Below are 15368 nucleotides of genomic sequence, written 5' to 3'. Positions count from 1 at the left end.
AAAAAATTATAGGCTGTTCATCTACAATGATCTCCAATGTTTTAAAATGGACAAAAAAACCAGAGACGTGTGGAAGAAAACGGAAAACAATCATCAAAATGGATAGAAGAATAACCAGAATGGCAAAGGCTCACCCATTGTTCAGCTCCAGGATGATCAAAGAGAGTCTGGAGTTACCTGTAAGTGCTGTGACAGTTAGAAGACGCCTGTGTGAAGCTAATTTATTTGCAAGAATCCCCCTGCAAAGTCCCTTTGTTAAATAAAAGACGTGCAGAAGAGGTTACAATTTGCCAAAGAACACATCAACTGGCCTAAAGAGAAATGGAGGAATATTTTGTGGACTGATGAGAGTAAAATTGTTCTTTTTGGGTCCAAGGGCTGCAGACAGTTTGTGAGACGACCCCCAAACTCTGAATTCAAGCCACAGTTCACAATGAAGACAGTGAAGCATGGTGGTGCAAGCATCATGATATGGGCATGTTTCTCCTACTATGGTGTTGGGCCTATATATCGCATGCCAGGTATCATGGATCAGTTTGGATATGTCAAAATACTTGAAGAGGTCATGTTTCCTTATGCTGATGAGGACATGCCCTTGAAATGGGTGTTTCAACAAGACAATGACCCCAAGCACACTAGTAAACGGGCAAAATCTTGGTTCCAAACCAACAAAATTAATGCCTCGCAGATGTGAAGAAATCATGAAAAACTGTGGTTTGTATAACCACAGTTTTTCATGAAATACTAGTTTAGTGATTCACAGGATTGCTAAAAAAGCAGTTTGAACATAATAGTTTTGAGTTTGTAGCATCAACAACAGATGCTACTATGATTGTGAACACCCCCTTTTCTACTTTTTTTTTTTACTAATAGCCCAATTTCATAGCCTTAAGAGTGTGCATATCATGAATGCTTGGTCGTGTTGGATTTGTGAGAATCTACTGGTACCTTGTTTCCCATGTAACAATAAGAAATATACTCAAAACCTGGATTAATCTTTTTAGTCACATAGCACTACTATTATTCTGAACACTACTGTAGGTGTCCACATGACCTGACTCAGATTTTGATCAAATTTTCACCAGTTACCCTTCAAATAGATTGATTAAGCTTGAAAAACTGGCTATGGGGTATCATTAACCATCATCCAGATATCAAAGATTCATTGGCCGTCTGGCAGAACTTTTCTGTGTATTTCAGTTATTCAAACATTTCGAAATACATATGTTTCCCTCCCAGGGTCAAATTCTAGAGGAGTAGGGAAATTGAAAAATGCTTATAAAAATGAGTAATATTTGACATATCTCAGCAAATGAGGTATCGCTTTGTATGTTTTTGGGTTTGGGAAGTTCATTTATGGGGTCATTTGTGTAATCTAAGGTCAAGGTCATTAAGAAATGTCAAGGTCAATGTCTCATTTTCCTATATTTTCATCTATTTCAAACATTTCACCACATCTCACAGTCAAGGGAGTGTCTAAATATCATCCTATCATTAATATTTGAAGAGATGCTATCATTAGCTTTAGAACAATACCATATATGACCTAATTTAAGCAGTATGTTAGCTCCAAAGCACATGAAATATAGATTAATAAGAATTCTCTTCAAAGACAGTTATTCCCAAATATCACATTAAAGACATATATCTGTGTTGTTGGTAGGATGATCTTTATATCATTCAAACATACAGCCATAGTGCAAGTTGTATACTGTTTGTATCCTATATAATAATTACTTAACTTTGAATGTCAAGGTAAAGAGGCATTTCAAGGTCATCTTACAAAAAGTATAATGTTTTCCCTAGCTTACTGCAACACAGAAGTAGATTGGTTGATGTAAAATATTGAACTAAATAAATAATGGTTTGTTATTTCAACGTGTTGCATTTGTATCACATTATTCCTCATCAAGATACAGTAGATACATACTTTTACATCAATACTGGTGAAACTTAACTGTTTTACTTACAGTTCTGGGTCAAGCATAGTTTCACTTAAACCAGTTCACTATTCCAGCCCACAAAAGACAAAAAGGTACAATTTCACAGCATTTAAATGCTGCTGAATGCATCTGTTATTCTAGATAGTGGTGGACACTTACGCTATATTAAAGCACCTGAAATAAGATGTTGATGTATGATTTACCTTAATGTGTCTGAGTGACCTTGACCTTTAAAGTATAATTGCTGCAATGTTAGATAAAAGGTTTAAAACTTATGGTGTGATTCCTTCTTTGTTGTATTTGTAGCAGAATCATGTGTATGTGTATGTGATATGTCATTCAAAGCGCATATTAAACAAATATGTAGGACTGCCTTTTTGCATTTACGCAATATCTCTAAAATCAGAAAGGTCTTGTCTCAGAGTGATGCTGAAAAACTAATTCATGCATTTGTTTCCTCTAGGCTGGACTATTGTAATTCATTATTATCAGGTTGTCCTAAAAGTTCCCTAAAAAGCCTTCAGTTGGTTCAGAATGCTGCAGCTAGAGTACTGACGGGGACTAGCAGGAGAGAGCATATCTCACCCGTGTTGGCCTCCCTTCATTGGCTTCCTGTTAATGCTAGAATAGAATTTAAAATTCTTCTTCTTACTTATAAGGTTTTGAATAATCAGGTCCCATCTTATCTTAGGGACCTCATAGTACCATATTACCCCATTAGAGCGCTTCGCTCTCAGACTGCGGGCTTACTTGTAGTTCCTAGGGTTTGTAAGAGTAGAATGGGAGGCAGAGCCTTCAGCTTTCAGGCTCCTCTCCTGTGGAACCAGCTCCCAATTCAGATCAGGGAGACAGATACCCTCTCTACTTTTAAGATTAGGCTTAAAACTTTCCTTTTCGCTAAGGCTTATAGTTAGGGCTGGATCGGGTGACCCTGGACCATCCCTTGGTTATGTTGCTTTAGACGTAGACTGTGTTTCATGATTATTGTATGGCCTTGCCTTGCAATGTGGAGCGCCTTGGGGCAACTGTTTGTTGTGATTTGGCGCTATACAAGAAAAAAGTTGATTGATTGATTGATGTGATAATTTGGTAATTGCTCACCTGGAACAGAGTTCATGTTAGTTTACATTTGTTTACTTTTCAAGTAGGGATACTGTTTAAATCAGACCATATATGGTGTCATTCTAAAGCTGATAAAATAGATCTCTGATTATTTAACAAAAGACAGGTATTTGGACATTCACCTGACTGGGAGGGGTAGTTTAATATGGAAAATACTTAAACAATATGGACAAATGAGACAATGACCTTGACATTTCTCAATGACCTTGACCTTGGATCATACAAACGACCCCATAAATTAACTCCTCAAACCCAAAAACATACAAAACGATACTTCATTTGCTGAGATATGTCAAATATTGTTCATTTCATGAGCATTTTTCAGTTTCCCTACTCCTCCAGAATTTGACCCTGGGAGGAAACATATGATTTTCAAAAAGTTTGAATAACTGAAATATGTGGAAAAGTTCCACCAGATGGACAATTAATCCTTGATATCTGGATGATGGTTGATGATGCCCCATAGCCAGTTTTTCAAACTTAAGATAGGCAGTGTTGCCTCAAAGTTGAGCATTTTTACTATACGTATATTTAAATGTAACAGGATTTCAGGCTGTTTTGACATCAAATTTGAATTGACCAAAACTCAAGTAAAATTTTGCCTGATGGAAAAACAAACTTTACCATGCCTAATCAATCTATTTGAAGGGTAATTGGTGAAAATTTGATCAAAATTCGAGTCAAGTGGACACCCCCGCCTGACTTTTACATAGACAGCTCATTAAAGGAATCGTCCAAGTCTGCTAACACTGATGTTCCTGCCACACTGTCTTTAGCTGCAGTTAGAGAAAAAAGTATTTAGTTCTTTTTTCATTGACCTTCTTGAAAATTATTGAGGCAGATTTGCTTAAGCATGTGAGGGAAAATTCAAAAGATGTTATGAAAAGACAACTAAGAGAAGAGAATATGACTCATGCAATGGAAGACAGGAAAAACTAAGCATGAGATATTTTAAATACAACCAACAGGTGGAATTTTTTTTTTTTTTTTTATCAATTTTGATGTGCATTACAAGGCAAATTAGGCATGGCACCACTCTGTAGTTTGTCACATTTAAAGAGCAGGTCATTGAAGAACTTTACCTGGAAACAGCCCTTCTCAGAGTCTCCAATGACATTTTGTTGCATGGAAATGCAGTGTAATATTTTGTATGTGCTGTTGAATCCCAGTGCCCAGTACTGTAAATTGAGTAGGGTAAATCAGGGCACAAAGTCACACAGGGCAAATTGTTACAGCACACTATCCGGATGCTGCGTGTGTGCATCGTTTCTAATTTTAGCCCTGGTGCATGCACACTTTTACACTTCCATCACTACTGTGTACGAGTCCAGCATCCATGAGGGTTTCCCTACTTTAAGGATATTTGTTTTCATTGTTCTGCAGATATATTCAATTTTATGTGTCATCTACATCTCAAAACAGTCAAATTGACACTTTTAATTAAATGCTGTGACACAATAAAAGATTGGATGGCTGCCAGTTTCTTTCACCTGAATGCTGAAAAAACTGGAATTTTCATTTCTGCCCCACCTAGTGTTGTCCTAAAATACTGGATCTGGTATTGGATCCTTCAGCTCATCAGTTCAGTCATCCATTAAAAAGGGATTGGGTGTGCATCTCCTAGAGTGACTGTAGAGTCCCACTCTCAAGTGACAGTCTCTTGCACACTGGACGCAAACAAAGGAGGATGGTGGTCTGGAAGTGGCATATATATTATATATATATCTGGTCTATCTACCCTTTACCTTTCCAACTGGGTAAATTATACCGCGGCTTTACAAGGACATCATGTTGATCAGTTCATAAATCATTGATTATTATATCATGCATTGAGCTGTAAATCATAAAAGTAATTATAGCCTGCTGGCTGATAAGCCCGAGACAGGGAATTTAGTGTTGCCCTCTGTCTGTCCATGCATGTGTCAGCACGAAACTGTATGGTAAATAGTTGGGAAATTTAGTAAACTAACTGGGGACAGTCAATCAATCAATCAATCAATTTTATTTATATAGCGCCAAATCACAACAAACAGTTGCCCCAAGGCGCTTTATATTGTAAGGCAAGGCCATACAATAATTACGTAAAAACCCCAAAGGTCAAAACGACCCCCTGTGAGCAAGCACTTGGCGACAGTGGGAAGGAAAAACTCCCTTTTAACAGGAAGAAACCTCCAGCAGAACCAGGCTCAGGGAGGGGCAGTCTTCTGCTGGGACTGGTTGGGGCTGAGGGAGAGAACCAGGAAAAAGACATGCTGTGGAGGGGAGCAGAGATCAATCACTAATGATTAAATGCAGAGTGGTGCATACAGAGCAAAAAGAGAAAGAAACAGTGCATCATGGGAACCCCCCAGCAGTCTAAGTCTATAGCAGCATAACTAAGGGATGGTTCAGGGTCACCTGATCCAGCCCTAACTATAAGCTTTAGCAAAAATGAAAGTTTTAAGCCTAATCTTAAAAGTAGAGAGGGTGTCTGTCTCCCTGATCTGAATTGGGAGCTGGTTCCACAGGAGAGGAGCCTGAAAGCTGAAGGCTCTGCCTCCCATTCTACTTTTACAAACCCTAGGAACTACAAGTAAGCCTGCAGTCTGAGAGCGAAGCGCTCTATTGGGGTGATATGGTACTATGAGGTCCCTAAGATAAGATGGGACCTGATTATTCAAAACCTTATAAGTAAGAAGAAGAATTTTAAATTCTATTCTAGAATTAACAGGAAGCCAATGAAGAGAGGCCAATATGGGTAAGATATGCTCTCTCCTTCTAGTCCCCGTTAGTACTCTAGCTGCAGCATTTTGAATTAACTGAAGGCTTTTTAGGGAACTTTTAGGACAACCTGATAATAATGAATTACAATAGTCCAGCCTAGAGGAAATAAATGCATGAATTAGTTTTTCAGCATCACTCGGAGACAAGACCTTTCTAATTTTAGAGATATTGCGTAAATGCAAAAAAGCAGTCCTACATATTTGTTTAATATGCGCTTTGAATGACATATCCTGATCAAAAATGACTCCAAGATTTCTCACAGTATTACTAGAGGTCAGGGTAATGCCATCCAGAGTAAGGATCTGGTTAGACACCATGTTTCTAAGATTTATGGGGCCAAGTACAATAACTTCAGCTTTATCTGAGTTTAAAAGCAGGAAATTAGAGGTCATCCATGTCTTTATGTCTGTAAGACAATCCTGCAGTTTAGCTAATTGGTGTGTGTCCTCTGGCTTCATGGATAGATAAAGCTGGGTATCATCTGCGTAACAATGAAAATTTAAGCAATGCCGTCTAATAATACTGCCTAAGGGAAGCATGTATAAAGTGAATAAAATTGGTCCTAGCACAGAACCTTGTGGAACTCCATAATTAACCTTAGTCTGTGAAGACGATTCCCCATTTACATGAACAAATTGTAATCTATTAGATAAATATGATTCAAACCACCGCAGCGCAGTGCCTTTAATACCTATGGCATGCTCTAATCTCTGTAATAAAATTTTATGGTCAACAGTATCAAAAGCAGCACTGAGGTCTAACAGAACAAGCACAGAGATGAGTCCACTGTCTGAGGCCATAAGAAGATCATTTGTAACCTTCACTAATGCTGTTTCTGTACTATGATGAATTCTAAATCCTGACTGAAACTCTTCAAATAGACCATTCCTCTGCAGATGATCAGTTAGCTGTTTTACAACTACCCTTTCAAGAATTTTTGAGAGAAAAGGAAGGTTGGAGATTGGACAGTCCTGCCATTCTTTTCAATAGCTGTACTCCAACAAGCCAAGGTGAATTTCTGCCAGAGATAATTTTCCTCTTTATGGCATTTTATTGTAAAGACTAAAAAAATGTTCACAGGCTACACATTTTGTCCGGTCTTCACACAAACTGGCACACTTGATCTTCATACACAGTAAATTCACCAGTGTAAATTAACACTAGCAGTGTACATATGGTCCCACTCTGACTGTCAGTGTTAGTTTTACACTGGTGATTTTACTGTGTACCCAGTCTCACAATTCTGTATTGTAGACCAGTTGATTTTTCAAAACCTTCCTCTATCACAGCCACTTGAAGTTGATGGAGAAACCACCAAATAAGAAATGAGGTCACATCTCAGCAAAGCTTTGCCGTATCGAAACCAAAATTAGGACACAATCATGAGACCCCAAGTTGATGAAGTACAGAAGTATTGGTATTATTTCATCTTTAGGGGTGATTATTGGCACTTGGTGGTAGTGGTGGTGGTGCATATTTTGGTTTAAAGTTTAATGATATGCACAGTAGATGAACATTTTGCTTAATCTGAACATAATGTGGAAATTATTGTCATTTATATGATACAGGTGGCTACTTCAAGTCAGTTTGGTATACAGGAATATATAAAACAAATAAAGGGTGGTAAACCCTGTGATATTGGTTCCTTTGCCGTCTTATCATCATTATTTTTATTTGTCTCCCCCTTCAGACCAGGTGAGGAACAGCTACCAGCTGTGTAACAATGGCACCCTGAGGGTGATGTATGCCAATGGAATGGGTATTAGCTTCCACACAGAGCCCCACATCCTGGCAGGTTCAGTCAGCCCTACGATTGGTCGTAGGAACATCACACTGCCTACCGACAATGGCCTCAACTCCATTGAGTGGCGTCTGCGAAAGGAGCAGACAAAGGGCAAGATCACAGTGTTTGGCAGGAAACTAAGGGTGAGTTGACTTTTTTTTAATAAATCAGTGATAGGCATGTTTATTCAGCCCACCTTGCATAATTATCACAGTCTACTTTTAGATACCCATAATAATTGTCTTGAAAAGGTGGGCTTCACTCAAACGAATCTCTTCTGTTTGTCTTTTTTAAACAGGCCCACGGACGCAACCTCCTCTCCATTGATTTTGACCGCAACACGCGCACGGAAAAGATTTATGATGATCACCGCAAGTTCATGCTGCGCATCATGTACGATGCTCAGGGACGACCAGCTATGTGGTTACCTAGTAGCAGCTTGGCAGTGGTCAACGTGTCCTATTCTGCCACCGGACAGCTTGTGGGACTGCAGAGGGGGAGCATGAGCGAGAGGACAGAGTTTGACCCTCAGGGACGGATCTTGTCTCGTTCTTTTGTGGATGGGAAGGTGTGGAGCTACAGTTATCTTGACAAAGTGAGTTACTATCTTTGTCCATAATGGCTTTAAAACGTACCAAAGCAAGGCAAGAAAGATTGATTTAGACTGAATTATTGTGAAAGGAGAGACCATTTTTATGCTGAGAGTTGCTGGTGCTATTTCAGAGCAGGCAAGTAAAATTATTTCTAATGGTGTTAAAGTATTCTGTGTTTTCCCTTGTCTCTGCTTCCAGTCCATGGTGCTACTCTTGCAGAGTCAAAGACAGTACATCTTTGAGTTTGATGCCTCCAGTCGGGTCACAGCTGTCACCATGCCCAGTGTGGCCCGCCACACAATGTTCACACATGTCTCAGTCGGTTACATCCGTAACACCTACAACCCCCCAGAGAGCAATGCCTCCATCATCCACGACTTCAGTGAGGACGGCCGGCCCCAGGCCACATATTTCCTAGGCACTGGTCGCCGTGTCCTCTACAAGTATGGCAAGTTGGCCAAGTTGTCAGAGATTGTGTACGACAGCACTGCTGTCACGTTTGGCTATGACGAGACAGCCGGGGTGCTGAAGATGGTCAATCTGCAGAGCGGAGTCTTCTCATGCACCATCCGCTATCGAAAAATGGGCCCACTTATCGACAAGCAGATCTACCGCTTCAGTGAGGAAGGAATGGTCAATGCGAGATTCGACTACACCTACCATGACAACAGCTTCCGCATTGCCAGCATGAAGCCAGTTATCAGTGAGACACTATTGCCTGTTGACCTCTACAGATATGATGAGATCTCTGGCAAGGTGCGGAAATGCTCTCTGATCACCTCTCACCTTTAAGTAATAAGATATTCTTAAATTTTTAATCTTTCTATTCCTTCTATAGGTGGAGCACTTTGGAAAGTTTGGAGTCATTTACTACGAGATTAATCAGATCATCACCACTGCCGTTATGACGCTGAGTAAGCATTTCGACACCCATGGTCGCATCAAGGAGGTCCAATATGAGATCTTCCGTTCACTTATGTACTGGATGACAGTGCAGTATGACAGCATGGGGCGGGTGGTGAAGAGAGAGCTCAAAATTGGGCCCTACGCCAACACTACTCAGTACCGCTATGATTATGATGGAGATGGACAGCTCAGCGGTGTCAAGGTGAATATTTAGTGGAGAGAGAATTCAGTTCAAATGCTCAAGGACGTTTCACATGAGGTCATTTGTGATTCATAATTTAGGGTTATATTACTTGTTTTTGGATATGATATAGGTAAAGATATCCAATTATGTTTATGGATCTCATTGTTATATCCAGGTGAATGACTGGTCTACCTGGCGCTATAGCTATGACCTGAATGGGAACCTCCACCTGCTGAATCCTGGGAACAGCGCCCGGATTATGCCACTTCGCTATGACCTTCGAGATCGTATTACACGTCTGGGAGATGTCCAGTACCGCCTGGATGAAGATGGCTTCCTCAGCCAGAGAGGATCTGATGTTTTTGACTATAACTCTAAAGGTCAGTTATTGCGGGCCTACAATCGAGGGCCCGGTGGTTGGAGCGTTGTCTATCATTACGACGGCCTGGGCCGCAGGGTGTCCACGAGGAACAGTCTGGGACAACACCTTCAGTTCTTCTATGCTGACCTCAACCACCCAACCAGAGTCACACACATTTTCAACCACTCCAGCTCAGACATCTCCTCTCTCTACTATGACTTACAGGTAAGTATAGGAAAGAACAGGTGTGCCAACATCCTCTTTATCTTTTATTTTCGCATATCAGTAGTTAATGATGCTATAATTTCAGGAAACATGGCACAACAAATGGACTGATTAATACGTAAGTGTAATTTAACACAAAAGGTGGATTTCTGACTGTCTGTTGATCAGGGTCATCTGTTTGCTATGGAGGTGAGCAGTGGAGAGGAATACTACATAGCTTCTGACAACACTGGCACACCACTGGCCGTCTTCAGCAGCAATGGACAGATGATCAAACAGGTAAAGCCCAAAGTATTTTAAGTTTCGCTTCCAGACACACCCTCCGCACATGCTTCGATCACAATGATTTTTTTTTCAGTTTCATGAAGCCCTTATTCTTTAAAGCACACACACACAAAAAGAAAATTTAGATGGTTACAAAACAGTCTAAAAATTAAAATTATGCTAGAGGTCAATTTGTAAATACTGGTACTCAAGACTTAGTGTTCAGCTTCAGTGCTCAATGTTTGTTTGTGTTATCCATGTTATCACACTGCTGAGGGCAGCAGGTGGACTACTTATTGTGATGGAACATCAATTACAACACTATGGCTATGTAAGCATGACTCAGAAAGTGTCTTAGTGCTGAGGACGAGGCCAAGAGCATGTCCACATATCACCTGGCTGTGGCAGATGGATGGCTACTTTTAGAGATAAGGATGGAGTGCTGGTCTGCCTGGGTATTAGCCAATCTTAACTCAGGACCGTTCCATGTGGTGTTGGGTGTGGACGCTCACAGCACCAGCACTTGTTTACAGACCTGATCTGACTTCCGCTGGGGTCAAGTTACAGCAATGCTTCACTCATCCTACAGTCACTCAGGGCATATTTTAAACATTTTAACCTCGTTATTTTAAAATTTGATAGTAATAATCTTCAAAGTGCTTTCTCACCCGCCAGATAAACAGTTAGGACGAGTCTAGGAGCATGCGCTGGTGCCGCAAGTTGCAGCATCCACCACACTATGGAACCATCTTGGGCACTGGATGGCACCCACCAAGGTAGACAACTGGTCCAGTCACACATCTTGAAAGTAGCCATCTATCTGCCTCAGCCAAATGAAACTTGGGCTTCCCATGGCCATCTTCAGCCACAAAGATACTCAGTGAAGGAGGCATGTGCATGCTGCTTAATGCACAGACAAACTTGTCACATGATCTGTCACATGGCTAATATGTTGTGGCTTCAAAATAGTGAAAAAGAAGTTCACGTCAGTATCAATGAGATGCTGGCTAAAAGAACAAATAAGTTACCAATGTTTCAATTTGAAAAGTTCTTCAGGGTGTCAAAAAAATAATTTATCACAACCATTAAGTAAGACAGGAAGCACCAACACTTTACAGACTAGGACCTTTGTTCTCCTTTAAAAACATTTCAATTGCCAAATATCTCTGGTCAGGAAGACATTATATGGTACTGTCATGATAAGTGAACATCTCTACAAGTTTGACAGTTTCCACACATAGATACAATTCTGATGGTTGAGTCCAGAAAGTCACTGAAAGCCTGGATCTTAGTCTTGATCCAGGATTATTACAAACCGAGGCACACCAACTCTTACTCAGCTTCTGAACTGCTGTCATCAGAGCACTGTCCACAAAGTCAAGGACAGTAAACCATTCCTCATAAAAGAAGCAACTGAAGCCCGAAGCTGCTGGTTTCCACAACACTACCAAACATCTAGGCCATGCAAGTATTGAACAGCATTGGACCCACAACACATCCCTGATGAATGCCAGTATTCACTGAGAAAAATTCAGAGTATCTGTGTATAGACTAACTATAATGTCCATCAACTAACTGCAGATCCTATGAATTGTCATAGAGTCCAGAGAGCAGCTCAGTGATACAAATCAAGTGATTTGCAAAAATCAACACAGGCTGCAAAAGCGCACTGCCAATATTCACTGTGCCGTTCAGTGACTACTTCCAGATCTAGAATGCAATTAGTGGTTGACTTTCTGGGTGTAAAACCAAACTGTTCCAGTTATGAGAGGCAAGAAACTGAAAATCAGTCCTGTTAAGAATAATTGTTGCAAGCACCTTTCCAGACACAGCAAGCAGTGGAATACCATATAGTTCTTCCTTTCCAGGCAATTACCTTTTACCCTTTCCTTCCTAGAGTGGGACAAGAATTCCTATCTTACAGTCCTCAGGCAGGTTTGAAATGAAAAGACTGTAATTGTTTGCAATGCCAGGAAAACAGTATCTCCACTCAAGTAGAGGAGCTCAGCTCTAATGCCACAGAAGTTAATGTCAAAATTGAATAAGTATTCCTGTCAGCAAAATGTAATTTCTCCTATTTGACCAACAAACAGTAAGATGCTCAAATATTGGCCATGCTGAAGTATGACATGCGAAGAATCCTGATCATCCAGAGGGAGGCTGTATTGTACGTAGCTGACCCTGTGCCTTGATCTTACCTGTGTTTGTATGATCCAGGTGCAGTACACAGCCTATGGGGAGGTATATCTGGACTCTAACCCAGAGTTCCAGTTAGTGGTTGGATTCCATGGAGGTCTTTATGACCCTTTAACTAAACTGGTCCACTTCACTCAGCGGGACTATGATGTCTTAGCTGGCCGTTGGACCTCGCCTGACTACACCATCTGGCCGAAGATTGGGAAAGATCCTTCTCCATTTAATCTGTACATGTTCAAGAACAACAATCCCCTGAGTGATATGTTGGATGTCAAAAACTATGTCACAGGTAGGCTGTTGCACACATTGAATTTTGTTAGATTTCTACCACATATTTTGTTTTAAGGTGGTGATTTAAATCACAACTTCAACTTTGTCATGTATTCACACTGGCACTTGTGTTAAAGCGAAATTTATCCTTTGGTGGTTGTTGTTGTTCTTTGAATTAACGAAGACTGATGCTTCTCATTCGGTTTGTTCCTGTGTTTAACTTTGTCACTCACTGTGCTCCTGTAGATGTGAAGAGCTGGCTGGTGATGTTTGGCTTCCAGCTCAGTAACATCATCCCAGGGTTCCCTCGACATTCTCTCTACTTTGTCGAACCGCCGTACGAGCTGCACGCCACTCAGCACTGTGAGAATGGACAGGTATGATTTGCTGGGTGTGATGAAAAACAACAGTCCATGATAACAGATTCCCTGTGATAATGATTCAGTTTTCCTTGTTTGTTTTCAAGTAGATGTTATTTAAGTTCTGCAGTGATGTTTAATTTTTTTCAAGCAAGTGTTTGACAATTCCCAGTGTCAGTGGTCTCAAACTCAAATTACCTGAGAATCCTTACATTCATTTGTTCATTTTCTATACCCACTTATTCCAATTAAGGGTCATGGGGAGCATGTCCTATCAGTCATTGGTTGAGAGGCATGGTACTGGACAGGATAGCAGGCTATCACAGGGCATAATTTTTACAATAATTTGCAGAATGACAGCAGATCGGTTAGCAGACGGTTAGCAGATAGCAGATGACGTGGTGAGCAGTACGACATGCCTGCCTGACGACTGGCGAGGAAGTTTATCACATGAATTTTTTGGTCTGTTCAAAAATCAAGTGACACGCAGGTGCTGCCCTGCGACTGAGGCGAGGTGAAGGTCACGCTGAGCTGCACAAATTTCTGCACAGAAGCCATTTGCAGGCTGTCACAGGCCAGTGAGATATACTACTCTTATACTCCTCTATACTACTTATACTACTCTAAACTCCATCTTGTTCAAATTTGAACTCACCGAGGATGCCTTTTTCAAATTTCTTAACATCCCATAAATTTTGTACAAGTTATAATGGTGTGCATTTCTATATCCCCCTTGTGGACTTATAAGGGCGATATAAGGGGATAACAAAACAAAAACACAATAATTGAAACACTGGTAATAATGTCAACATAACTTTTGACATCAAAACTGCTTCTGATGTCATCTTTTCTGTAGCTCAAAGACTACAATCTATCTCTCTGGATGTCCCCTGTTTCTTCCTTGGTGATTTCATTCATGTCACTTGTAAAAAGATGCTGAGCAGTTTCACCCAGTATGTCACCTATCCCACTTGGGGAAAAAGAATATTGGATCTCTGCTATGGTTCTATTCAGGGAGCCTGCAAGTCTGTTGCTGGTCCTCCTATAGGGTTTTCTGATCACAGCATGGTGCATCTTCTCCCCACATACACACCTTTGCAGCATAGAGACAAAGTGCAGGCTCAAGTGGTTCAGGTGTGGAACACGGCTGTTTTGACTGTACTGACTGGTCCATCTTTCAGAAATCATCCAGCAGCACTGATGAACTGACAGATGCTGTATGCAGTTATATGTCCTTCTGTGTGGACACTGTGATCCCAACTAAGACAGTTGTTTCTTGTCCTAACAATAAGCCCTGGATATTTAAAGAACTGAAACATCTGCTGAGGGAAAAGAGGACTATGTTTAATAGTGGTGACATGAAGACATGCTGAAAATGAAAATGAAAACTGTTTATTTCGAACATTTGATACAACAACAAATCAGATCAGTGAAGACAACAACAAAAAAAGTTCCTACTGTGTACCCAACATGTCCGAAAAGGGGTAGGGTGAAGCATCAGCTTATTTATCCCTACCCCTTCTTCCCCACAACCAGTAATACCCTTTGCCACATATACACATAGATTCCTACACACCTAAACCGATATGTATATATATATATATATATATATATATATATATATATACACACACAAACATAAATATACACCTACACATACCTACTTACATACAAAATACTATATATTTACAAGCCGAAGCAAAAAACAAAAACACCCTAACCCTCATTACCCTTCCTCCTCCCTATACCTAGAAAAAAACATATTTTTGTACCGCTGTTTGAACTGGTTCATGCTTGGACATTGCTTGAGCCCCACTCCCAATCTGTTCCACATCCTCACCCCACAGACAGAAATACAGAAACCTTTTAATGTTGTTCGTGCCCACTGATGCTTTAAATTAAATTTCCCCCTCAGACTGTAATCCCCTGATCTGTTAAAAAACATATTTTTAATATTTGCTGGAAGTAAATTGTTTATTGCTTTATACACGATTTGTACTGTTTGAAAATGAACCAAGTCTGTGAATTTTAAGAATTTGGATTGTAAAAATAGTGGATTTGTATGAGCTCTATAGCCAGTATTATGAATAATTCTTATAGCTCTTTTCTGCATTACTGATAGTGATTGTGTTGTACCTTTATAAGTATTACCCCATACCTCTGCACAGTACTGTAAATATGGTAAAACCAGTGAGCAGTAAAGAATGCGGAGTGAGTTGTGGTCCAGAATATGTTTCGCTTTGTTTAGAACTGAAATGCTTCTTGACAGTTTACTTTGTATATGATTTATATGAGTCTTCCAGTTTATCTTATCATCTATTATCACCCCCAAAAACTTGTTTTCATGTACCCTTTCAATATCTACCCCCTCGACTTGTAACTGAACCTGTATGTCTGTA

General features: G+C 40.2%; 1 protein-coding gene across 1 annotated transcript in view; it reads left to right on the top strand.

The window, feature by feature from the left end:
* tenm2 (teneurin transmembrane protein 2) overlaps positions 1-15368 on the top strand; it is an 899715-nt gene that overhangs the window by 865222 nt on the left and 19125 nt on the right. Inside the window, 8 exon segments of the mRNA XM_034181532.1 lie at positions 7519-7754; positions 7910-8206; positions 8403-8960; positions 9043-9312; positions 9470-9880; positions 10049-10159; positions 12362-12629; positions 12857-12987. Coding sequence (XP_034037423.1) covers positions 7519-7754; positions 7910-8206; positions 8403-8960; positions 9043-9312; positions 9470-9880; positions 10049-10159; positions 12362-12629; positions 12857-12987 — 2282 coding nt within the window.

Source organism: Thalassophryne amazonica, chromosome 11, assembly GCF_902500255.1.
Source record: "Thalassophryne amazonica chromosome 11, fThaAma1.1, whole genome shotgun sequence".
NCBI classification, from domain to species: domain Eukaryota; kingdom Metazoa; phylum Chordata; class Actinopteri; order Batrachoidiformes; family Batrachoididae; genus Thalassophryne; species Thalassophryne amazonica.
The sequence above is the reverse complement of the archived record's forward strand: the minus strand, read 5'-3'. Positions and strand labels throughout refer to the sequence as shown.